General features: G+C 42.6%; 1 protein-coding gene across 1 annotated transcript; it reads left to right on the forward strand.

The window, feature by feature from the left end:
* Positions 1–17,546: 17,546 nt before the first annotated feature.
* LOC124222301 (uncharacterized) lies at positions 17,547–18,641 on the forward strand. The gene has a single exon (XM_046633122.1). The coding sequence runs from the start codon at positions 17,547–17,549 to the stop codon at positions 18,639–18,641; it is 1,095 nt and encodes a 364-aa protein (XP_046489078.1).
* Positions 18,642–26,441: the final 7,800 nt, after the last annotated feature.

Here is a 26,441-nt window from a genome sequence, read left to right on the forward strand (position 1 = left end):
TATGATGATCTGATTTGCAGTTAATAAACACTTGTCTTGCTTCGGCGTTTCCCTCTGCACCGTGAGGGTTTTTATGCCGAAGCAAGCGTCTTGTCTTTCCCGCGAAATCGTGTTATTTATTTATACACCCTCTCACTCACTCATTTCATCCCGATTGAAGTTAGAGAAGAACTCTGGTCGAACGACCTGAACAGTACTAGATCGCTCTATTACTTCATTCGTTCCTCTTTTTTTAAAACAATTTAGTAAAAACAATTGAATAGAGAAAAATACATTTATGATTATAGCAAGTTCTGTTTATTTTTTTTTTTTAGAACAAAGTATAAAATAAAAAGTTCGAGCGTCTATTTATGTAACATAAGATTTTTTTGAATCAATAATGAAAAATGAAATAATCTATATCAACAATTACTCAACAGCTAGTCTCGTTCCTAGTATGATACGTGATCATATTACAATACTAGAAAAGTACGAATTATTGAAATTAAAGTGAACATTTTTTTTTATGACATGAAATCTTTTACTTGATTGTAAATGAAAAAAAAGAAATGATTTACGTTGATAATTAGTCGACAACAAGTCTCGTTCCTAGTATAATACGTAATCATGAAGCCTTTTTAATAGTTGAAAATTTTTGTGCGCATGCCCCAACTTCCGTCATGTTTTTCGGGCACTTGACAAATGAATAAGCAGTACATACCACGTTTTCAATGTAAATTGCTGAAAAAAAACAGTAATTTCAATCACTTATATGCTACAAGTAATGAAATTTTGATTAATACATACTTGTAACAAAACTAAACAAGTATTGTTTTGAAATCAAAAATGTTATCGGTCAAAAAAGGTGCAAAAAACATTGTTGTTATTGAGTATGCTTCAGTGGTACGCGAAGTAAATCTTTTTTAGAGAGTTTATGTTATCTTGTTAGTTTCCTAAAGCCGTGTTTTGAATATCGTCAACAACGTATTATAACAACAATAAAAAATCTATAAACTTGCCCCAAGTGTGCCAAATGTGATTTGTGGGTCAAACGATGTGAACGAGGTAATGGTCGATTTCAAGGGATACATGATGTTAATGAAGACACATACATTTGTTCACTTCATTTCGATGGAGGAAAGGACCCAACAACAGAATACCCAGACCCTATTAGTTCTGGAAAAAATAAATCTTGTATTAAGGTAATTAAAATACATTTAATTATTAACGTAACAGGTAATACTTTAACCTCAAGTAATAAATTTGCTTTCAGATAAAAATCACAAGGACCTCGTTGGATCAAAAATATAAAGAAACAAATGATGTATGATTACTTTCAATAATAACTGATGGTAAAATATTGCAGTTTAGTGGAAAAATTCACATCTGCCCCAAACTAATAAAGAAAAATTTTTCTGTTTTAGATTAGCAATCGAAGTACTGAGACCCCAGATAATCCTACAGAAAACATGGATTGTGAAGATGGAGATGTTTATGAAGAGTCTGTTAATGTAGGAATAAATGAAGAGACTGTGAAAGATTTGTTTAGTCAAAATGTAACTACAACATTGGATTCTAACTCTTGTACTGCTGATGACACATCCAAGTCAACAGTCATCATTGCCAACTGTGAGATTTTAAAAACAGAAACTCACGAGCAAGATGAAATATCCCCGTACTTTACATGCGACCAAGGTATTCGAACTGACATTAGAAAATTTACTAGTAAAAAAATTCAAGGCAGTGTACGTTCAGCTTCAGTGATGTATAAATTTGAAGAGTCTTTGAGAAGGAACATTGAAAAATAGATTTTACACGAGCCTGGAGTACGAAGAAATTATTACTTCACACAATTTTGTAAATTCGGATTGAAAAAGTGTTACAGAAAAAAATAATAAAAATAAGAAAAGTAATAATTGTCACAAAAAATTGAACTCAATACAACTGATTTTAGTGTTTATCCGATTACGTCTAGGCACACTAATTGAAGATTTAGCTTTGAGATATGAAATTTCCACTGCTTTAGTTTCTAAAACTATCGAATTTTGGATACAGCATTTATTCATTGAATTTACACGTAATTTGAAACCATTTATGTTCCGGTTCAGGAAAAACTTGCAGAGACTTGACCAAAAACTTTTAAATCTTTCAATAATATCAGAGTTATCGTTGATTGTACGGAATCCTGGTGTCAGTCACCATCTAACTTCGAACATCAAGGAAATTTATACTCTTACAAAGCTCGAACTACTTATGAAGCACTAACTGGATGTACTTCAAATGAAGGTGTATGTTCTGTGTCTGATGTATTTGGAAGTAGTATTTCAGATCGTGAAATATTCATCAAATCAGATACTTCCGATCATCTGGAGCCAGAAGATTTAGTTTTGGCTGATATAGGGTTCACCGTTCATGACATTGTTGAATCGAAACAAGCATATTTAAATATACCACCATCTTTAAATCGCAGAGAACGATTATCAGCTCGAGAAGAAATGGAGACAAAACGAATCGCCAAACAACATATATACTGTAACGCTAAATTCTGTTACCCTCGAAGGAGGACTTACCGTTGACACTTTGGCGCGATTCTCTACTTATTCAAAATATCAAACTATAACGAAATTAATTATGCTGGGCGCCAGACGCGTTAGCGTCGATTTTCAAACAATAGTACGAATCAATAAAAATAACACAAACCGTACAAAAGAATAAATAGAGAACTCGTTGTATGGCTGGTTAGGCTCAGGTACGCACTCGTACAAACCGGTAGAGTGGCGGTATTCAAGGCAGCTAACAGTAATTACAGAATTGAAGAAAATAACAAAATAAAGAATAAACTCAAGTCAAAAGGAAAATAAGCGGGTCAATCGATCATATATTGTCGAGAAGTTTACATGGTTGAGACAGGCAAATAAAATGGTATCGACAGCGGTAGTTAGTAAAATAAGCAATCGTTGTTCACAATAATTTCGGTCGAATAACAGTAAACGGTAGCCTTGAAACGAGAGACGGCAATTAAGGCCGTCCTCTAGTTTCTCGGCTGTTTTTTTTATGGCTTTTTCAATAATTTTTTTACGGGCAAAGCATCGAAATAATCAATCTCATTATTTTTGCATAATCTTTATTAACATTTAAATAAGCTTTACAAATTTTTTGAAGTCAAAATATATAATAGAATAGCAGCTATAGTGGCCGACAGGAAGACATCAAGTAAAAGAGGTGCTTGACGGTGACCAAGATTGCGGCTGTTCTGCTTATCTGAAATCAAAAAACCAAACGGCATTTTAATCTTCATATTCAAGACTAGCGATTGAACTAGAGTGATTTCTAAATTACAAAAATTGACTTTTTTATACACTTGAAAATTACATTCTATTTTTTACTCATTTTTTCTCAAGTTTTTCGCTCGTACGAAAAGAACTATCGAAGCAATCATGATAATCCTAGTTCAATCGCTGGCTTATAACATATTAAAGATGCTGTATAAATTTGAACAAGATCGGTGCAATAGTTTCTGGAATATCGTGGTTACCGTTTCGAAAAATGGTGTTTCGAGAAAAACGCGTTTGAAAGTTTGCGCATGTGATTTATACTAAAAATTCCATCTCACCGTCAATCTGCTATGCCTGGACCATACAATAGGCCTTCCTCTTCTTCTTAGAAGTCATGCAGAACTGCTCTGTCTTCTCTTTTCGCGATTCGGGCCTGTTTTACAACATCGCTCGTGCGCCTTTCTGAACGGTCGATCCGAGAGCTATCACGCTGTTGAACATATCCTTTAGCTTGTGGGCCGATTTTCACTCCCATGGTTTCCAAGGTCTTCAGGATAGCTTCGAATCCTTCGTTGAAGATTATGACAGCGAGAAACCTGGCGATTTCAACCACTTTTGGCCCAGAATGGAGGTGCTTCGGAGCAAAAGTCCAGATTAACGAATTGAGCGACTCGTTATTATTTTGAGTTTCCGATCCCAGGCATCTGCTTAACAATTCTTCTTTGGATAAATCCTCATAAATTGGCTTTATGACTTTTTGAACTGCTTCAGAAAGAGGTGGTTTATTGTGTTTGAATTGCTCAGCCTCTCCGAGAAACTCAGCTCTCCGCCATTTGCACCAACTAGATTCGCCTGCAGGACAATTTTGATGCTGTGGATTGCTGTCTGTGGAAATCTTCTGAAAGAATGTTGCCCAAATTTCCTTTCTCATTTCCTCGATAGAATCTGGATGTCTCCGAATAGCTAATCCATAATACTTTGTCATCTCACCAATCAATTTATCAGTGAGTTTTCCTGCACCTTTCCCACCAATGCCTTTATTAGATTTTTTTGCATTTCGGAGCCGAGTCTCCATCCTCTTTTCAACGTGTCCAACACACTCTTTTTTTACAACAACAACATCTTCTCCATATGGTTCTGCATTCAAAATACTTTTGAATGTCTTGCTGTCACCATCTCCTATGTATGTCGTATATTGAACTTGATGTTTATCTACTGAACGAGAAAACATTTTCACAACTGCATCTATTTCCATCTTCCCAGAACTTTCGGTATGATTTCGAGTACAATTTTCTTCATGATCAGCGAGCCATCCTGCATATCCAACTGGATCATTATTTTTTTTATTTTTCCACAAATTGCATCCAGCACAAAAACTACTCATTACACACGCATCAACCACTTTACCGGTGTACTTGGCAATTAAAGTTGAAACTCCGAATAAAGATGAAAATCCTCTTTTTTTCCATGTGCCATCTCCAGATAGGGTGAATTCATTTTCTGCTTTTCCTTGTTCTTGAAGGATTTCCTTTTCTTCATTAACCGCAATCGACAACACTGTATCAAAAACGGCCGAAGAAGCTGAGTGAATATTTTCTAATTTGGAATAGTACGTGTTCAAAGCAAAACCTTGTCCCATATCCATCAGTCCACAAAAAATTCTATAGCCTTCATAACCGACTCCCAACAAACGCATCACGAAAACTAAGCGACGATTTATTTCGTAGGCTTTACCGATTTTTGGGCATGAATCTATTTCTTTTTCTTTCTCACACTTGCACGCCATAGAAATTTTAAAGCCCAATCCTCGTATATCACGTTGATGGAAAGTCACCGTACTTTTGCACTCTTTATAAATAATAGCCGAAGAAATGGTTGAAAATACACTCACAAAATTCAAAATACAATACAAAACAGTGTGTTCAACGTTCACTTCAAAATTTTTATTTTGACGAAGTTTCGTCGCTGACGCCGATGTAAACGACTTGTCTTGTTCAAAAGTATGTCGGTTGCCTGCGAATTTTCGCTTTTTAGGTCGATCGTAACGAGCCGGGGCGTCTCTACTTCCTTTCTTGAACATTTTGAAAATTATTTTCAACAAATCAGCTACGTGCGACTCGCAAGAGAAAATATAGTACGCTTCGCAACTGCCACAGCAAAACTGAACTAAAACTTCACGGCGCCTTAGTCAATATTCGAAAGCGTCTGTCAACGGTCTCGGCTCCCCTTTACTCGGGCCTAATTCACAAAAGGTTCAGGTAGCAGTTGGATTTAGGGATATCAATACAATGGTCAGCGCCGCTCGGCTTTCGGAGCAGCCCGGCGCGCGCTCCTGCTCCGTTCCAGGGCCGTAACTTGTGAACCACTTCGAATATCGAAAAATCCTTTGGCACCCATTTTCTACATGTGTTGTAGATGTGATTTATAAAAAAAAAAAATCGATTTTTTCGACCCGAGAAACTAGAGGACGGCCTTAACAGAGAAAAATGAACCTAGGTCGGGAGATGCGATATAATTCAAGATGTTTACCCAAACATAACTTTTGAGAGAATACAAAATACAAAATTACGAGAGAGTGAAAATTTCGGAGAGTTTACAAAATAAAGAAATACACTAAATACACCGCAGTACAAAAGAATAATTCGCAGAACATAACTTAGCAAAATACAGAGAAAAGAATAACAGGCAAAAATAATGTAAAATTGCCAATAGCAATAGAGAAAAAGTGCGGTAATATTTAGGGGCTGATTCTACGCTCGGTTGTACTCCAAGGAACTTGATATATGATACAATAAGCACACAGTAAGCACATAAATAAATGAAAATATAATAAGCAATAACAGAAATAAAATATAAAGCACACTGCTATTACAAAAGAGTATGAAATGAAACGTAAAAGCCAATAGGGCTCAAAATACGGTAGAAAGTACAGAAGCAGGCTAATAGTAATTTACAAATAATCAGACAGGTCATAAATACAGAAGAAATAATTATTCGGCAGTTACGAGGTCGCTCAGACAATAAAATAATAAATTACTGAAATCATGCAGTCACACGGCGGCTTACTGCAACTCTAAGCCGTGGACCATGATTTAAACATAGTAGATGAATACCATAAGAAAGAATAGAAATTATGAGCAACTTCGTAACGATACAATACAGAGGCAGAAGCCTTACCTTGGTTAGTGACTTCAGGCACACAAAACTGAATTTATGTTAAATAAAACTTGGAATAATCAAACGAAAGTAGAAAGGAAGGAAAGGACTTGAATTTACCGGTAGAAGTTAACGATAGTGCAACGATAGAGGGCATGGAAAAACGATGGATAAAATAACGGTAGAATGAGAGGAAGAAGGATCGGTAGCTTCAGACGAGAGAATAATCGGGAGGATACGGAAAACACAGCTGTCGCTCAACAGGTCAAGCGTGGAACAGGAGGTCGGAGTTCGGCTCGCCGATCTCGCCGTTGTCGCGGGGTGATTCTTCTTCCCTTTGATTGGTTGGTTGACCCCCACCGCAAATAGGCCATCCCCCTGTGGCGAATACTAGTTACGGCGTGGTCATGCGTTTTCGAAGATTACCGCTAGATGTGGCGTAATGTGCTGCTCGTGATTTCGTCATTGACACCAACTCGTATGATTTTGTAGCTGCTTCGGTTTACGGTCCAGGTTGCCTATCATCGGGGACTTCTTTGACAGAGGCATACACAGGCTGCCTCTCGGTCAGAATTACCGAGTGGAGAGTGACGCCTCACTGTTCACTTCCACCGGCTTTTGTACAGGCAGTAGCTAGCTGCCTGTACTCGAGGTCGTGCAGTCAGACGGTTGGCCAAACCGTGGACCACGACCCACACAATTAGTCCTTGCCGATAGGAGGGCAGCGTCGATCCTCGGAACGATGGCTTTATCAACCTGGACGTAGTGGATTGGGGTCGCCTTGCCGATAGGAGGGCAGCGTCGATCCTCGGAACGATGGCTTTATCAACCCGGACGTAGTGGATTGGGGTCGGTCCGGCACCAGGCCGGTAAGTCGGAAGGTGGCAGGCTACGGTCTGCCCTTCACGCCATCCTTACGGCATCCGATAGAGCTGGCGGCTGGTTCCTCTTCGAGGAACGGTGCCCTCGGCCGCCGGGAGGATGTTTATTTCCCTGTTCACCGGCAGTCGAGGCGATACGGAAGGTTCTGGTGGATGCTACCCCAGGTGTATATAAAGGTGCCCCAAGGTAGCCAGTATAGTCTGATTGGACCGTCGGTAGGCGAAGTCGTCGAGAGCTGGAAACGGTAGCTATTGGTTCCTCGTTGGTCAGGATCGTTGTCGTTCAAGTACCTTATTAGCTTGCGCCGAAGCGCGAAATAAAAAATTTACAAAACAGAATTAGTACAGAGTAGTTATTTCCTATTTTATATCGAGTTCGGTTGGAGTACCCTGCTGAGGACGCGTAAACTGAAAATAATAACGGTTGTGTGCCCTTGTGACGGGCGACTTTGAAATGCCACGTTACAATATATATGTACATTATACAGTTGTATAAAACGTGCACCCCGACTTACGTTTTTTTCGACTCACGCCGTCAATGCTAGAATGACCCATAGCGTAACTTCGGGGTATTACTGTATCGGAATCATTCTGAAATTGTACATCGCTTGTTACACACAACTCTACTGACAATAATGAGATGATTTTACGTTCGAAGCTATTTTACTAGTGAAAAGGGTTTCAAAAAATGATTATATATAATAATGTAACACTTTATTCATGTTACTATGGATTGTGACGGATTTTGAGTCCGCACGAATAATATGGGGGGGGGGGGGGGAAGACAATTAGAGATGGGGCGGATATAATAGGTAAAACTTGGTGTGTGTATTTGCGAAACGGGGGGGGGGGTACATGTGGTGCAATCGGGGGGGTGAGTCGACTTAAACTACGGAAGGTACAAAAGGGTTGTAGACTTTAACGGGGGCTGATCACGCCTCAGCCCTTAGCGTTACTTAATACTAACTTACTGGTAGGCGCGCGGGGGGGGGGGGGGGGGGGGGAGTGTGTGAGGTGCCGGGGAATGTGAGGTAGGGAGGGTTGGTATTGCGAGGGGATGGGGGTGTAGTGTGACGAGGAGTGTGAGGTAGAAAGGGTTGGTATTGCGAGTGGGGGGTGGTGTAGTGTGACGGGGAGTGTGAGGTAGAAAGAGTTGGTATTGCGAGGGGAGGAGCAGATCGGCTGTAGAATGCAGGCTAACCTGGTGTCGTCGGCGTGTGTGGATAATGGTGTGCATGTACGGTGTAAGGGTCGGTGTCTCTCTCGTTTGCTCTCTCTCTCTCTCTCTCGCCCTCTTCGCTTCTCGTGAATTTCTCTTCTTTTTCGTGTGGCTGCTTCGCAGGCCGTGGTCGTAATGCTGCTGGCGCTCGGCTCTGCCGAGCGTCGGGGGGCTTCGGTTACGTTCGGGTCTTTCCCGACGGGACGGGACTCACCCGTTCGGCTCTTCCCCGCGGGTTTGGGGTTTGTTATGACTTGCACTCTAGGTGCAACGTCACAACTCCCCCCTCCCCACGCGGGGCGAGGCCTATAGGGTGAGCCGGTTTCGGTGACGGATTTTGTGGTCATTTCGTCTGTGTATTCTCCTTTTGGTATTTCCTGTTGTTTCTGTGTTGTCTGCTCCGATCTGTCGGGGTTTAAGGGATGTAGGTGGGGTTGTATTTGCGGGGTGTGTGTTTGGTGTGGGTTGTTGGCTGTCTTATATCTACTTATTCTACTTGGTCTCTTGTGTCTTAATCAAAATCATGTTTTTTCTCTTATACAAACTTATTCTATTCTTATATTATTTTGTACTCAAATTTTTGGTTTTGGTTCGGTGGCTCTCGTCGGTGTGGGTCTTGGTGAGTTTTTGCGTTGTTCTTTGTTCCTCGTGGCTCGTGGTTGCTTCTCCGTGGTTCTGCTTTGGAGTTTTTGGGTTGTGTTCTGTTTCTTTGGCCTCCGTCTGTCGTTGTTCGTCCGTCGGTTTGGTGTTGTCAGTGTATTTAGTGTTTTCTGTTTTGTCCCTTTTTTTGTATCGTATTGCGTCCCGTGTTGTGTGTGCGTCGTTGTTCATCCGTCCGTTTGGTGTTGTCAGTTTGTCTAGTGTTTTCTGTTTTGTTCTTTTTTCTGTTTGCGTATTGTTTTTCGTTTTTTGTATCGTCTTGAGTCCCGTGTGGTGTGTGTGGTTGGTTGGGGTGTTTGTGTATGTTCGACTGTGTCCGTGAGTGAGGTGGTGTCGGTGTTACTGTCTGTGTCGTTGTCCGTCGTTTGTGTCTGTGGCGTGCTTGTGTGTGTGGTTTCGATGTGTATAACTGTCTCTGCGGTGGAGGTGGTGGAGTCTGTGTCGCTGTCGGTGTCTGGTGTGTTTGAGGGTTGTGTTTTGTGTGGTGCTGTTTGATGTGTGGTGTGTGGTTGGCGTGTTGAGGTGCTGGCTTCTGTTTCGTCAGTGTTTGTACGTTGGTGTGCCCGTCTGGTCATGTATCTGTCTCTTTCTGCTCGTAGTTCGTCGTCCAGGGTGCTTGTCGATTGTTAGTTTGCAATTATGGCTATTATTTCGGGGGGTGGTCCTGTGTGTTTTTTGTATGTTTGTTTTGTCTGCGTCGGTTCTGTGTGTGTGTGTTCCTGTTGGCGAATGTTTGTAAGATCCTGTCTTCTGTTGTCTGTGGTCTCGTCAGTCGCAGTGTCATCAGGGCCGGTATTTTGGGTTGCTGGTTTTCCATGTTGTCTTTCTGTGGGGTGAATACACATGTTAGTTTATTTTCGAGGTGTGTTATCGGGCGTGGTTCTTTTATTGCTTATTTGATTATGTATATAATTTTAGGTCTTCTATGTGACATTTTCCTATATTTTTACCGCTTTCTGTTGCCAATTCGTATATTGTGGGTGAGATTTTCTTTGTTATTATGTATGGGCCTATGAATTTTTTACTTAGCTTTGCTGCCGTTCTTTCTGGTCCGGATGAGAGTGTATGGTTCTTTTTCAGTACTTTGTCTCCTTCCTTGAATTGTATGTCTCGTCTTCGTAGGTTGTAGTAGTGTGCTTGTTCTTCATTTGCTTCTATTAAGTGCCTCTGTACTTCGTCTCTAAGTGTTTGTAGTCGTCTCAGGTGATCTGTCCATCTGTCTGTGTCTTGTAATTCTATTTCGTCGTCGTTCTCTAATTGATTTCTTAGGCATTGTGTAGGATTTAATTCCCTTCCTAGGTTCAAAAGGGCTGGTGTGTGTTTAGTTGATGTGTGTGTATATGTATTGATTGCGAATTGTAAGTCCTGTAAGTGTATGTCCCATTCTGTGTGGTCGTTGTTTACGTAGGCTTGGATCATTGTTTTAGCGGTTCTGTTGACTCGTTCTACGGGGTTGGCTTGTGCGTGGTATGGGGGGATTGTTGCGTGTCTTATATTGAATTTTTGTGTTAGTTCGCGTGTCTTATATTGAATTTTTGTGTTAGTTCGCGTATGAGTTTGTTTATGTATGGTGTGCCGTTATCTGTTAGTAGTATGCGTGGTGTACCCCATCGTGATATTACGTGTGAGTGGAATGTCTGTTCTACTGTTTTTGCGTTTGCTTTGCGTATCGGTATAATTTCCACCCATATGGTGTATAGGTCTTCGAAAACTATGATGTATTGGTTTTTTTGTTTTGATGGTGGGAGTGGGCCCATGATGTCTGAGGCTACTACTGTCCACGGTTCTTCTATTATTCTGGTACCCATTAGCCCTGCCGGTCGCGTTTGCATTGTTTTTATTCTTTGGCATGTGTCACATTTTTTTATGTAATTTACTGTGTCTCTGTACATACCTGGCCAATAATATTCTTTGGCTACTCTTTGATATGTCTTTTCGATCCCTAAGTGGCCTGCTTGCGTTACGTCGTGATTTTCGTGTAGTATGTGTGTTATTTTGTCTTTGGGTATTACTAGTTTCCATGGGTTTGTGTCTGGTCGGAGGTCTGAGTGTAAGGGGTTGGGGCGGTGGAAGTATAGTTGTTTGTTTCTGATTCGCCATGATTCGTTTTTCTCTGGGCGTGTTTGTACTTGTGTTTTCTTGTATGTGTACCATTTGTCTTTCGTGTCTTCTATTGTCTCTATGTGTTCTTCGTCTTCGTGTTGTCTTGAAAGTGCGTCTGGTACGTCGTGCATTGTACCTTTTCGGTGTGTAATGTCAAAGTCGTATTCTAATAGTTCTAGTGCCCATCGTGCAAGTCGGCCTGTGGGGTTTTTTAATTCTCTTAGCCACTTCAGTGCGCGGTGATCTGTAATTACTTTAAAGTGGTATCCTTCCACATAGGGACTGAATTTTTTTATGGACCAGAGTACCGCCATATTCTCTCTCAGTGGTGGAGTATTTACGTTCTGCCTCGCTTAGCGCACGGCTAGCGTATGCTATGACATGCTCTTCGTCATCGAGAGATTGTGTTAGTACGGCACCTATCCCTGTTCCGCTAGCGTCTGTTTGTAGTGTGAATGTTTGTGTGTAGTCTGGGCATGCGAGTGTGGGTGGTGATGTGAGTGCGTGTTTGATTGTGTTCAAAGTTTCAATTGTGACAAATCACTTTCTTCCATTCGCTTAGTGCTTGAAATGGCTTGTCCAACTGCGCTTTGAGCCAATAGTTTCTTTAATTGCTAGAACAAAATATAAAGAATATCTGTGAGAGGATGGGTTTGGAAGATAGTGAAACTACTATGCAAAGTAATGCGCATAAAATAAATACATGTGGTAATGAATTGAAGAATATCAATGCGATGAAGTCAAGCTTGGATCAGTATTGAACATCGTATTTTATGTTACACACAATCAATGAAATAATCAGGCAATTTTTCTACGTTCTTTATCGATCGCGCTATAAAACTGTACGTAGATAGAGTATAATTACGTTGCCAGGCTTTTGTGTTTTTGTAGATTTCTCCGAGGCCACTGATAAACCTTGCTCTGCTGTGTTGGTCAAAGTAATAGTATTTAAGGTATACAGGCTTGGTGAATTGGGTCTATCCGAATTGTCAATATTGCTGTCAATAGACGATGACGATACAAGATTCTAGAAATTATCAAAGTTTTGTTATTGAATGAACTGACGACAGTTGAATGTTTGGCTCACGAATTCAATTATGATGAAGATGACAATTTTTCATAGTTCAAGCCTCATAGAATAGACGAGCAATTACATATCATTAATTTTAATTGTGTATAATCGAAAAAAATCTCACAACAGCAATATTATCCTTTCGAAGAAGTTCGTTTCGATTCCCTAGAAATTTACATCTCGGTTCGACTTTTGAAATTAAATCTTTCACCACGTCAAGCGGCATTGTCAGTAGAGTTTCTTTGTCAATGCCTTCATCTATAATTTATGAACACAAATTGGCCAACTAATAACATTTACAGAACATAAACCTATCTGCACGCACACTATGGGCACTTATTTCATAAATGTATTTGAGACACGATTCAAAATAAATCACTAGGCGAACTATTTGTTTCTTCGTAAAATTTTTTTTATACCATTTGCTTTTATTATACTTGAAAACTCTATTTGATGTATAATTGAATAGAAGTTTTTTGTAAACTGTCCGATACTTTATAGTGGGATTTTTCTGATCGCGTTTGGACGTAAATATAACAGACTTTTAGCCTGAAAATTTTTCGGAACTTTTATAAATTTATTTGGTAAAGTGATGAACGAATTCGGCCACATTTCTTCGTTTTCGTCAAAGAGGAAAAGGGAAACTTGACAGCTCAGTGAACGGGGACGTGGACCAAGTAAGCAATAAAGGAATAATAGTGCGGATGATACAAGTCAAATAACCAGGCTATTTTTTTTTTCATCACTAGTTATTGGCTATACGCCAAGTACCGAAAAACTAGGTTAACGGCACGGAGAAAAGAAATGCACAGCAATGCGACGCAATTACCGCTCTTGAAGGTAAACATAAACTATACTATTGGGTGGGGGGGTTACTGGCCGACGCGCGACCATATATGTAATACTCCTATATTGCCAGCGCCCTATGCTTCCTTGTAAGTGGTAAGGACGGCGGTGAAGTGAGACAGAGCGAGTTACTTCTGGTCATTCTGCGCACGTGCGACCATTGGCGTTTACATATATGCGTGTTTCCATATACTCAATACAACTGTTGCGCACTCCCGCTTTCATTCGCGCTTGCGCATGCAACCCAAAGTGACGAGCCATGAGTGAGAGAGCGATATATTCTGCACCGTAACGTTCTCTTCGCGTTTTGGTGAGCGCTAGCAATACAGAAGTATCACATATATGCGCGCAACGTGACTCGACTCGCATATGCGTCGTTCGCGGCCGATCCACCGCGTGAAATTTATGCCCGTACGCGGCCGCGCTGATCCGCGTGAAGTTGGCTGTGCACACAATTCAAATGGGGACGCGGTTAAGATGGCGGCTCTTTGCACGTGACACGAGACAATACTGGCAAGGTGGACGAGATGGCTAGGATCGACGCTATGACGCAGCACTTTGTAATATGCGAATGTACACAATTATACGCAGCTAGACGTGAATCGGGCGAAATGAGTACATGGGTTACAAAAATTGAAGACGAAATAAGTACGACGTAAGGCAGTACGGGAAAATGACTGAGCGAAAATCAGAGAGAAACGGGTGATGTTATCGTCTTTTCGGCGCGGCGAAAAAAGCTTCGGACAAGGAATTAGCAAACTAGAATTTAATGAAAATTCTGCAATACAAGTTAGGGACGTAAGATTAGATACACTGTAAAAAATTTGGTGTCAAAATCGACACCATTCTAACACCACGCGTAGTCCCGAAAAGTCCACTCCGTTGGTGTGCATGCTTGGTGTTAACAGACGGTGTTGAAAGTTTGGTGTTCCAAACTAACACCGATTGCAGTAACACCCGAAACCTGACACCTTCAGAATAACACCAGAGTATTGACGCCCAGACAATTATGACACCATAAAAATCAGCACCAAGGAATTTGAACCCTGCGAAATAACAACATCGAAATGGACACCATAAGAATTCACACCACTGAATAAGCACCTTGAGAATGAACACCAGCGAATGAACACCCTGCCAATAAAGACAAAAAACTGACACCCAGTTGATAACACCAGAAAATTGACATCCGCAATATAACACCATAGAACTTACACCCTGAGAACAACTCCACAAAATTGACACCATGGTAATAACACCAGAGAATTGGCAAACCAACTATTTTTTTTTATATGAATATTGGTATGTGCATATATGACACATGATGTAGGGTTAAAAATAAAATACAGTGATTCATAAGATAATCCAAGTCAATATATAGTTTCTGTCATATAGGTAAACACCATACATGTGCTTTCAATTCTAATATATACATATTTGAACTTATTTTTGCTTATATGTTGTGACGTGAATTTTTCCCGCTCTTTGGTCACACGGAGAAAATGACCGAGAACTTACCTCGCGCACGATAAATCGGCGTCCACGATGGACCCTGGACCTAAAACAATATCACGAAATTTGTTGGGCGCCTGGCGTGATTAACACGCCTCGAAATCGGTAATACGAAATACCGCGACCATATACTCGATAGCTCAGTACCGCGGTGAGGGGAGGGGTAATTTTTGGGTAGAGAGAGATACAACACACGTAAGCCAACGCGTGGTTTGGTCAAATCACTCTAAAATTCCAATTATATATTTCTAGTCAGCGATAATACAAAAAAAAAAAAAAATTGTAATAATACTGAGAAAGTCGTTCATCGCGATTCCAAATACAAATGCTTACATTTAACCCAATAGAAAAAAAAAGAAGGAACAAACAAAATGATGAAAAAAAACGATTAAATCTAGAAGACCTCTACGGTCTACGTGCGCTAGTCGCCGTCTTAATAATACCCTAACGCACAAAAACCAATAACAAAATTTTGACTCGATGCGCTGCCCGCGATCGTCCTCTACTACGACGCTAATCGTCACTTTCATAGACCGCTAGACAAAAACGTAATCGAGATCATAATCGACGCGCTAATCGCGATCGTGATTAGCGTCGTGTAGCGTAGCGTAGCGTCGTAGCGTAGCGTATCAGTTGAGGGCGGTCAATTCTGGCGAACTGGCGATTCTGCTCGCAGCATTGATTTCCAATATCACGTAAATCAGCGTAATTTAAGTGAAATTGATGTCGGTCATTATTTAATATAAAATTATTTGAAAAAAGAAATAAAAGTAACGTAAACAAGACGAAAGTTACTGAAAAAGCATCAAAAATACGATTTCTATAGAAGAAAATCACGAATCCCGATCTATGACTAATTTTAGTAATGATAATAATAATAATAATAATGATGATGATGATGATGATGATGATGATGATGACGATGACGATGACGATGACGGCGACGGCGACGGCGACGGCGACGGCGACGACGACGACGACGACGACAACAATAACAATAATAATAATTACCGCAGGTGGCGGGGGGGTTAAATCCCTCGTTCGGGACGTGACGACCCCGCGTACATCGAGTAAGTCAAGGGGGACTGAAGTTGGCGCAGGCCCAATGGATGGCCCCCGAGGCGGCCCCAGGAGGCGGATTGGGCGTAAAAACCTGGTCCGCTCGGGAAGTGACGACCCCGGGGTTTTCTAGTAAGTCGGAGGGGACGGAAGTCGGCACAAGTCCGACGGAAGGCCCCCGAGGCGACCTCAGGGGCCGTGCTATGTTCCGGCGCGGTACGGGGAGTCGCGCCCCCGAGAGACCCGTAGCACTTGGGAACTTTTATGCAGATGCACAAGGTAAACAACGATATACCTCAGGTGGTAGCCCCAGCACAGGGGAAATCCACCCTGGGTTCCGATCGGGTGAAAGCCCCGGTGGCCCATGGCAGCGGCACGGATTCTGAGGGCCGCAAATTGTGCAAGGACCAGGTGACAAAGACGGCAACAAAGACAGCGGACACGAAAACTGGAACAGCGGACAGGACGATACTGGGACACCAACGACGAGACAGGACGGACAGCGTGTCGAGCACGGGCAGCGGAGCGAGTTGCGCTTCCGCTGTATCCACGATCGGCACGAAAACACGAATCACGGACGATATGGACCTGACGGACCTATTGTCACTGATCCACAGTACGGCGACAAGGATGGCCGAGGCAGCGGCCATCCAAAAAAACATAAGTATGTCCGTCAAACTGGGCATAAAGACCATTCTCGAGGCTGCCGACGTTGCGCTTAACAGGCGCGCTAAAGCAGCCCCGAAAGACCACAAGACGGACAACGAGACGACGGAGACGGACGTTGAGACTGACCAACGGACACAAAACACTCCGCGGACGAAACAGAAACGGGAGGCGACTGGAACCACTCCGGAATCCTCTCAGAAGAGGGCAACGGTTGTGGAACCGGTCGCTGACTGGCAGACAGTCACAAGGAAAAACAAGGAAAAAAAGAAACGGAAGACGCGGACGGACGAGACGAACGCGACGACGGACACGACGGCCGGGGCTGAGGGGCGCAGAGCGGCTCCCAAACACTGGGGGACGGCGGTGCTCGTCAAACCCGGGAACGACACGACGTACTCCGACATTGTGAGGAAGATACGGACCACGGTCGACCCTGCGAAGAGTCACGTTAAAGTGACGACTCTCAGGAAGACGAAGAATGGTCTGTGTCTTCTGAAGATAAAGACAGACGCCAACGGACGAAACGACTTCCGACGCGTCCTGCAGGACGCGGTCGGCGACGCAGGCAACGTCAGGACCGGGACCTCCAGGGTTCAACTGGAGATCATGGATCTTGACTGTGTCACGACCAGAAACGACGTGATACAGGCACTGCGACGAGAGACGGGACGAGATGCGGACTTTGGGGTCCGCATCTTCGGTCCGAACCGGGCGGAGCAGTTCATGGCCGTATGCGACCTAGAGTCGCAGGAAGCCAGAGCGCTGCTCGGCCGGGGACGGATCGGGATTGGATGGGTAGCTTGCCGCGTCCGACCACGACTGACGGTGACGAAATGCCATAAGTGCCTGGGATACGGGCACACGAAGACAAAATGTAAAAACACAGACCGGACGAAGTGCTGCAGGAAATGTGGCGAGACAGGACATTACGCCACGGACTGTAAGAACAGACCGGTCTGCTCACTGTGCGCCGAGGCGGGACACGGCGATGCGGCGCATCTCGCGGGCTCCGGGAGGTGCGTGGTGTACCGGGTTCCGCTGGAGGAGTGCAAGAAGCAGGCCGGAAGACGGACAGGATAGTTCAGGGCAACCTGAACCGCAGTAGGACAGCAGACATGCTACTACCACAGATAGCAGACGAACAAGACGCCGACATTCTGATCCTGTGCGAGCCGTACAGGGTGCGACAAACGCAGGATTGGATTACGAACGAGACCAAGACAGCGGCTATCTGGGTGAGGGGCGCTGCCCGAGCCCGGATAACCGCTCGTGGCGTCGGGGACGACTACGTCTGGGCTAGGGTGGGCGCTGTCACTTACGTCAGCGTCTACCTGACCCCAAACTGCGCTGCGGCGGAGTTCCGGGCGAAGGTTGCGCTCCTCGAGGACGGACTCAGGGACCTGCCCGGGGACCTCGTGGTCGCGGGGGACCTCAACGCGAGGGCGGTCGAGTGGGGCATGACGGCAACGAACAGACGTGGACGGCTGCTGCTGGAGATGGCCGCAAGGCTGGACCTAGTGGTGGCAAATACAGGAGACGTACCAACGTACAGACGGCCGGGATTCGTAGACTCCATCCCGGACGTAACGATGAGGACGGACAGAATTCTGCCACGGATAGGGCGGTGGCGGGTGCTCGAGGGCTACACGGCCAGCGATCATCAGTACATCGCCTTCGAAGTGGCAGGAGAGACAAGGACGACACGGACGAGGACCCGGCACCCCCCGCGGTGGAACGTAGACAAACTCGACGTACTGAAGTTCTCGGCGGAGCTGGCGGCAGCGCCGGCCCCAACTACCGACGTCCCCCCAGAGCTAACTGGCCGGCAAAGGGCGGAAAGACTAGCGGACGAGACGGCCAAACTGACGACGCGGCTGTGCGACAGCACAATGCCAAAACGACGGTACGGACGTAACAGACCACCACAATACTGGTGGACGGACGAGATAGCCGAGCTGCGGAAGAGTTGCCTGGCAAAGCGACGACGGGTTACGAGGGCTGGAGGGAGACCCGAAAGGGAAACCCTTCAGGCCGAGTACAAGACTGAACGGAAACGACTGACGTACGCCATCAGAGACAGCAAGATGCGATGCTGGAAGAAGCTCTGCGAGGAGGTGGACCGCGACCCCTGGGGTGCCGGTTACAAGATTGTGACCGGTAGGCTGGGGGCCCGGATCCTGCCAGAACTCGAGGATGCTGAAACCGCATGACGGATCGTCGACGAACTGTTCCCGACGCACCCGACGCGTACGAACACGACGAACGACGACGAGACGGCGGCGCCCCCCGTCTTCACCGCCGAGGAGCTCGTCGGAGCGACCAAAGCAATGAAGAGGGGTAAGGCGCTAGGACCGGACGGTGTACCGGCGGAGGTTCTTCGGCTGATGGCGAGCCTGAGGCCGGAGATACTTCTCGACCTCTACAACACGTGCCTTACGACAGGGACATTCAGCGACTTGTGGAAGGTGGCGAGGTTGGTCCTTATCCCAAAGGGTAAGGGTGACCCCAGCACGCCGTCGGCCTACCGGCCGCTGAGCTTACTGGACACGACAGGGAAACTGTACAAACAGCTTCTGCGACCACGACTTACGGATGCGATACAGGACGGCGGAGGCCTCTCTGACCAGCAGTTCGGCTTCCGGAGGGGTCGATCAACGATTGGAGCGATCCAAGAGGTGGTTGACTCCTTCCGGTCGACAGACAGACATTGCCACGCTGTGCGACCCGTCGCGCTGCTGGTGACACTTGACGTTAAGAACGCCTTCAATTCGGCCAGGTGGGTGGATATCCTAGGGTCGCTGAGAGGCGACTTCGGGGTCCCGCCTTACTTGCTCTGAGTTGTTGAAGACTACCTTCGGAACAGACGACTGACGTACGAAACGACCGAAGGACAAGTGACGCGACAGATTACCGCGGGGGTCGCTCAAGATTCCATACTAGGACCCGACTTTTGGAACGGGATATACTCGTACGACAGCCTGCTCAGACTGGAGCTCCCACTCGGCGTTCGTCTGGTCGCTCACGCTGACGACGTGGCGGCAGTGATAGTCGAACGAACTCCAGATCTGGCACAATACGCACTGAACCAGACAATGAGACGAGTCGGACGGTGGATGACTGACCACGGACTGCAACTCGCGACGGAAAAGACAGAACTGGTGCTTCTCACCAGGAGACGAATACCGACGACATCACGCATGACGGTCGGGACGGACGAGATCGAGACCAGAGGGGAAGTCAAGTACCTGGGGGTGACCCTGGATACGAAGATGACCTTCTGGCCTCACATACGACGAACGGCTCAGAAGGCGGCTGAAAGGATAGCATCCCTAAGCCGCCTGATGGCAAACACGAACGGACCGAGACCAGGGAAACGGAGACTTCTGATGTCGACGGTGAACTCGATCCTCCTCTACGGTGCGGAGATCTGGGCAGACTCCCTGAAGACTGAGAAATACTGTCACGCAATGACGACGGTACAGAGACGAAGCGCGTTGAGGATCGCTTGTTCCTATCGGACGGTCTCAGCACAGGCCGTTCTGGTGGTGGCAGGCGTGATTCCCATAGACCTTCTCGCGTTCGAGCGCAAGAGGGTCTACGGAAGAGACGCGGACGTGACCCGACAGGACGCGGCAACGACGGAAAGAGACGCGACGATACAGACGTGGCAGGAACGGTGGACGGAAGAAACAACGGGAAACTGGACGAGACGACTCATTAAGGACCTGAGACCGTGGATCCAGAGGGGGTTTGGGGATGTGAATTTTTACGTCACCCAGCTTCTGACGGGCCACGGTTATTTTAGACGGTACTTACACAACCTGAACCGAGTACGGACGCCCAACTGTACGTACTGCGGACACGAACGAGACGACGCGGAACACACGTTCTTCGAATGTGACCGCTGGACAGAACTGCGACAGAGACTCGAGACGGTCGTGGGAGGCATCACTCCCGACAACATTGTCGGGGTGATGCTACATAGTACAGAAAGGTGGCAACTTGTTGCTACCTACACAGAGACAATCCTACGACGTAAGAACGCGGACGGCTGCCTGACGTAACGTAACTGACGGACTGCCTGCACGGGACGGACGGACGGACAGATTGACGAGACACACACAGACAGAGCTCCCAGCTAGAAGTAATATCACCATAGTCCCTGGCTGGGAGCGTTGCACAGGAGGTGGCGGTTTAGTGGGTAGGCCACCCTGGAGTCCCACATCCGCGCTAGCCCGTATGACTGGCGCGAATCCGTAACTTGGATTCCGCAACTCCTCGGAAAAAAAAAATAATAATAATAATAATTATTATTATCATTATTATTATTATTAATTGAGGCTTTTTAATTACCATAATAATAATTATTAATTATTATTATTCATGCTTAAAATTATTTAATTGTAAATAATTTTGCTGCGAAAAACCTGAAAACATAAAAAAAAAATTCGTCGCGTGACGTCATATGCGAGTTTCTCAGGCTTCGCGCTAGTTTCATTTTTTTCCAGGCCTCGCTTTTGGCTTGGCTACTCACGCACGTGCTCAGCTTAGATGTGTTAGTACACATGCTGGCCGGTCGACGGGAGAATATTAACGCGCGAGGAGAAGCGATCTTCGGCCGCTCGCGACCATCTTCGAGTAGCGTCGGCACCGCCTGTTCACGGACACACTAGTTGTAATTGTGTGCGCTGTGGGTAGAGAGTCGAAGAGGTGGTAACTTCTACCCACGATCTGGCTGCACTGATTAAGGTACCGCGTGCATATCTGCACGGATTAGGGAAACCCAAGAAAAACCCAATCAGACCTCGTCTTAACAGTATATTCTTTCGCTTTACGTCCGCTATATATTAGTGTGTTTTGTGATGTTGTTTGATTACGCTTTGTGATGTGTATATTATTTCGCTGTCGTGTGTTATAATTATGTGTTTCGCCAACTAGAGTTACACTTTCCGCAAGGTAAGATGGACATATCTTTAATTTAATTTTATGCACAAATGTAAGCGTATTTAAAGTAATTCGCTGTTTAACATTAAAGAAATGTAAAGCATTTAACAATTGTTTGAACGGTGTAAATTTACTACATCTAATTATCGCTCGCATCGCTCGATTTTGCACTTTTTGCAATGAATCAAGTTCAGTTTCACCAATGCTCAAGAAAATCGTAGAACAATAGTCAAAGTGCGGGGCAATCAGACTTTTATAAATAATAGTCCTCGTTAGCGGTGACACAGAGTCTCCAATTCGGAACAAAAAATTTACTTTTTTAGCAATTTTTTTAATTGTATACTTCACGTGTTCTTTAAAGTTTAAATGCTTGTCAATGATTATACCAAGGTATTCAATTTCATCCACATTTTCAATTAAATTATTTTCAGTTTTTATATTACATTTAAAATTGTAACCAGAGGTTCGCACTCCTCTTACCAACATGAATTTAGTTTTAGCAACATTTAAACTTATCATGTTTCTGTTTAGCCAAATAGATACTTTATTTAAATCACAGTTAATCTGCTTTTCAATGTCAATGGAATCAGAGCTACTATAATATATTATTGTGTCGTCCGCAAACATTTTATAGTTACAACATTTTAATTCTCTTTTTAAATCATTAATATAAATCAAAAAGAGAAGTGGGCCCAATATTGAGCCTTGTGGAACACCATATTTCGTCTTTCTCTTTGTGGAGATCACATTGTTAGACTTTACTTGCTGAGTGCGCTCAGTCAAGTAACTTTTGAACCATTTTAGCACATTATTTTTAATACCGCATTTGTTTAATTTTTTTATTAATATATTTCTGTCAATTGTTTCAAACGCTCTCTTAAAGTCCAGAAATGCAACGCCAGTTTTTAATCGATTATCACAGTTAATTTTCCATTCGTTTAATACATTTTGCAAGGCAGTTTCGCAGAAATGACTTTGCTCTGGCACTAGAATATTATTATCATCTAAATATTTAACTAATTGCTTATGAACTAAAGTCTCTAGTATTTTCTCAAAGCTCGGAAGTACATTTACTGGTCTGAATCACTCGCATTTATTGTATTTTGTACTTTTTGAATAGGTGTAATTAGTGAATTTTTCCAATCAGATGGAAATTCGCCCATTTGCAATGAAACATTTACTAGATTAACAAATTGATCGTCAATATAAGTCCACGCTTCTTAATTATTTCCGCATTTATTCTATCTTCGGTACACGCTTTGTTTTCCAGTTTATTTACACTTTCAGTCAATTCTTTTATCGTAACTTTACTAAAGTTAGACCACCTATCATTACTACTATCATTAGTTGGTACATTATCACAGTTATTATTATTATTATTTTGATTAGAATTTAATATTGCATGGTTAATTTCATTTATACTGTTGATAAAAAATTTATGAAAATTATCAGCAATATCTTCATCCTTATCACAGATTTTATCATTAAATTTTACTTCACTTATGCTACTTTTTGATTTTTTACTTACAATTTTCTTTAAATGTTTCCACAACTTTTTACCTCTTTTTTGTTTTTATCAATTACCGTATCATTATACTCTCTTTTCTTTAGCTTAATCAATTTAGGTACTTCATTTCTAATTTTTTTAAATTTCTTCCAATCAGTTTCATGAGTAGTTTCTTTGGCACTTTTATATAATTCATTTTTCTTATGTTTTAAAGCTTTTATTTCGTCGTCGAACCATTCTTTACTCTTCCACTTATTAATTACTTCAAGTTTAGTCAATGGAACAACTTTGTTTAACATTTGTTCAATTGATCCGATCATATTATTGGCCATACTGTTTACATTGTTGTCATCAGATTTATCTATCCTATTAATCATCTCATTTCAAATTTTTACAAATTTAACATTATCAAGTTTTTTAAAATTTCTGCCAATGAAATAGTTTTGTTTACTTGAATTATGTTGATTTTTGGGTAATTTAATACCTAGGATGTCATGGTCAGTTATTTTTGGGGAATCCCAATCGTCACAATTTAAAAATTCATTTGAAAAGGCTAAATCAATCATTGTTTGTGAATTGTTAGTAACGCGTGTAAACGTAGGGACATAGTTCTTTAGTCCCATTTCACCCATTATTGATTGAAGCTTGGTTAAATGGTAAATATTTTTACTAATGTCAATATTTAGATCTCCCAGTAAGATAAATTGTTTATTTTCAGTAAAATCATTTATAATTTCTTGTAAAATATCCATAAAGAGTGCATCACTCGTTCTTGGTGAGTGATACACTACTGAAATAGTTATCTCATTCAATAATTGAACAGAAAACGTAAAGTTCCACGTGTTAGAGGAATAGTTTTTATTATTAATTATTTCAAATTGCGAGTCATTTCTAAAGTAAACAAGAATGCCGCCCGTAAATTTATTTTCTGAGTTTACTCTTATAAAATTATAATTATCCATAATTAATTCTGAGTCATTTATGTCGTCAGTTATTCTGGCTTCTGTTAAGCAAACAATTAGAGGTTTCTTGTCAATCATTAAGTGTTCGATTTTGTCTTTATGTGCTAAATAACTTTGTGCATTGAGATGTAGTAACATTTCATGTGGCTGTAATTGCTAATTACTCTCTTCTGCTCTTTTCTTATAGCTCTCAGCAATTCTAATATAAATAGGTCAACTTTTGTCAAAAGCATTGTGCTTATCATCATAAATACTATCATTATTCTTCATCATATTTTTATGCGCACAATTAGTGCATTTTAAAGTGCAGTTGATTGGCCTGTTTTGCTGCTGTGTGCACCTTTAAATTTGCCACAAGTGACCTCTCCCTTACAATCATTCGCGTAATGGTTAAACCCGCAACATTTAAAACAATGAATTACGTTAATGTGCTCAATCACTTTGCACTGTTTCCATCCAATGGAAACTTTTTCCAAAAATAGTAAAACTTTTTGTAACTCGGGATTTACCTCAACAATTACGCTGAACTCGTCTTTCTTGGTATACCCAATTTGCTTGAAAATTTTCATCTCTACTTTTTGGCAGTACTCGTTCAATTGATTTTGTTTGACAATGTCATTGATTTATTGTTCATTTTCCAACGTCGCTTCTTCGCCCTCAATGTAAAGAATTTTAACAAATTTCTTTTGAGCTTTAGGAGCTTGAACTTTGAACTCTTCTCCGATTTTTTCTTCAAAATCCTTTTGTAACTGTTCTTCGTCATTAACATTTTTTAAATGTGACAACAACCGTTCCGTTCTTTTTCTCTTTGATATTTTTAACTCCGACTCCAAGATCTTTAACATTAATATTACCTTTCACGTTGTTCAAATTCTCGTTTTTTTTGACACCGTCTTGGGCGGCAGTGTCGACCTTTACAGGCTTTACAACAATCACTACGTCTTTCCTTTTATTTTGAACGACATTAGCATACGACGCAACACCATTACTATTAACTTGAACGTTATCATTAATATTGTGCAATTCTACATTTTCATTTATTACTTTATTTACAGTTTGTTTCAAGCTAACAATTTCGCTTTGCAGCTCGTCAATTTTATCCGATAGTGGGCGTACCTCGGCCCTAATTGCGTTTAGAATTAGCCGCCTTAGTACCTCCTCGTCACCGGCGTCGCTGCTGTCTATCCATGAGTCTTCAAGCCCCATCTCTCGTCTCGTTCTCTTGTTTCGGTTGCCGTCTTGTTTCTTCTGCTCGGTCTGCCCGCATGTGCCATCATCGCTGTTTGACCCCGTATGAGTCCCGTCGCATTCCATTGGAGTTGTTGTCTCTTTTTTTTCTGTTTTATTTGAATGGTCACAAAGTTGTTTTCGCAATCCACCATTTCGCCCTTTTCGTTCATTGCTTTGTGATATTTGACACAGGCTGGGTGATATGCCTCGTCACACTTTTCTCACACATATGCAATTATTTTCAACTGCTGCTTGTCTTTTGCACAAATGTATTCTCCTTCGTTCTTATCATTCATTTTTCATCAGTGGTTCGACAACTCAGTATCATGAAGTGACCGAAGTTCCGTAGCACCCCGTGTTGATTGCCACTATCAGATACCCAGAGCCCCGAAATGATTGTCAATTCAAACCCATTGAATGTGTCGTGCTGATCGTCACACAATAAAGACGTCTGCGCAGTAAATCGGCGCAAGGCACTGTCGAAACCGTTTATTGCGAAATTGAAACATGAAGGTGGAAAAACTTGATAACAGACCGAAAAATGCACTCGCGAGTCAGAAATGACGGCTACTGATAAATTCTTGAATTAGGCATCTGATGAGCCATAGAAAATAAAAACTGATCCTTCCTTCTCGAGTGAATTCAACGGGTTTACAGAGGTCGACGTGACATACGTCGAACCGCTGAGAGAGAGAAAGAGAGAAAGAGAGAGAGAGAAAAGCGTTTATTAAAAATGTCCTGGAGCAATGTGCCCCCTAAGGACAACACAAATGCGCTGAACATGTACAGCTCTCTATGAAAAAAAAAACAAAAAATAAAATAAAATAAAATAGAATAAAACAAAATAAAAATAGAATAAAATGAAATATAAATAAAATAGAGTGTTATATAAACATACAACAATATATAGAAAATATTTAAATCAAATTTGCGCTTATTGAATAGAATTAAACAGTATTACTGGCCAAATATTCCCTAAGTTTTAGCCTAAAGACATTTACGGAAGATGATTCGCGAATTGAGGTAGGCAATGTGTTCCAGAGGACACAAGCCGATACAAGAAACGATCTTTGGTATACAGTTGTTCGGTGTAAAGGAACAAACAGATCCTTTGGGTCACCTCTAGTGAATCGGTGACGTATTGCTGACAAGAAAACCAACTCATCAGAGCTATAACTAGGTGACCCGAGACTCATAGTATTGAACAGAAAAGTTCCCAACAGGTACTTTCGCCTATCAGCCAAATCAAGCCATCCAAGCATACGGTAGTATGGGCTGATATGCTCAGATTTGTGCATATCAAATACGAATCGCACGCAAGAATTGAGGGCGCGCTTTAGCTTAAGCTCCAGACCAGCTGTTAAATC

Source organism: Neodiprion pinetum, chromosome 6 (assembly GCF_021155775.2).
Source record: "Neodiprion pinetum isolate iyNeoPine1 chromosome 6, iyNeoPine1.2, whole genome shotgun sequence".
NCBI classification, from domain to species: domain Eukaryota; kingdom Metazoa; phylum Arthropoda; class Insecta; order Hymenoptera; family Diprionidae; genus Neodiprion; species Neodiprion pinetum.

What these genes read in the sequence shown, in the direction of transcription:
- LOC124222301 (XM_046633122.1), top strand. Translation starts at nt 17,547, where the DNA reads ATGCTACTACCACAGATAGCAGACGAACAAGACGCCGACATTCTGATC.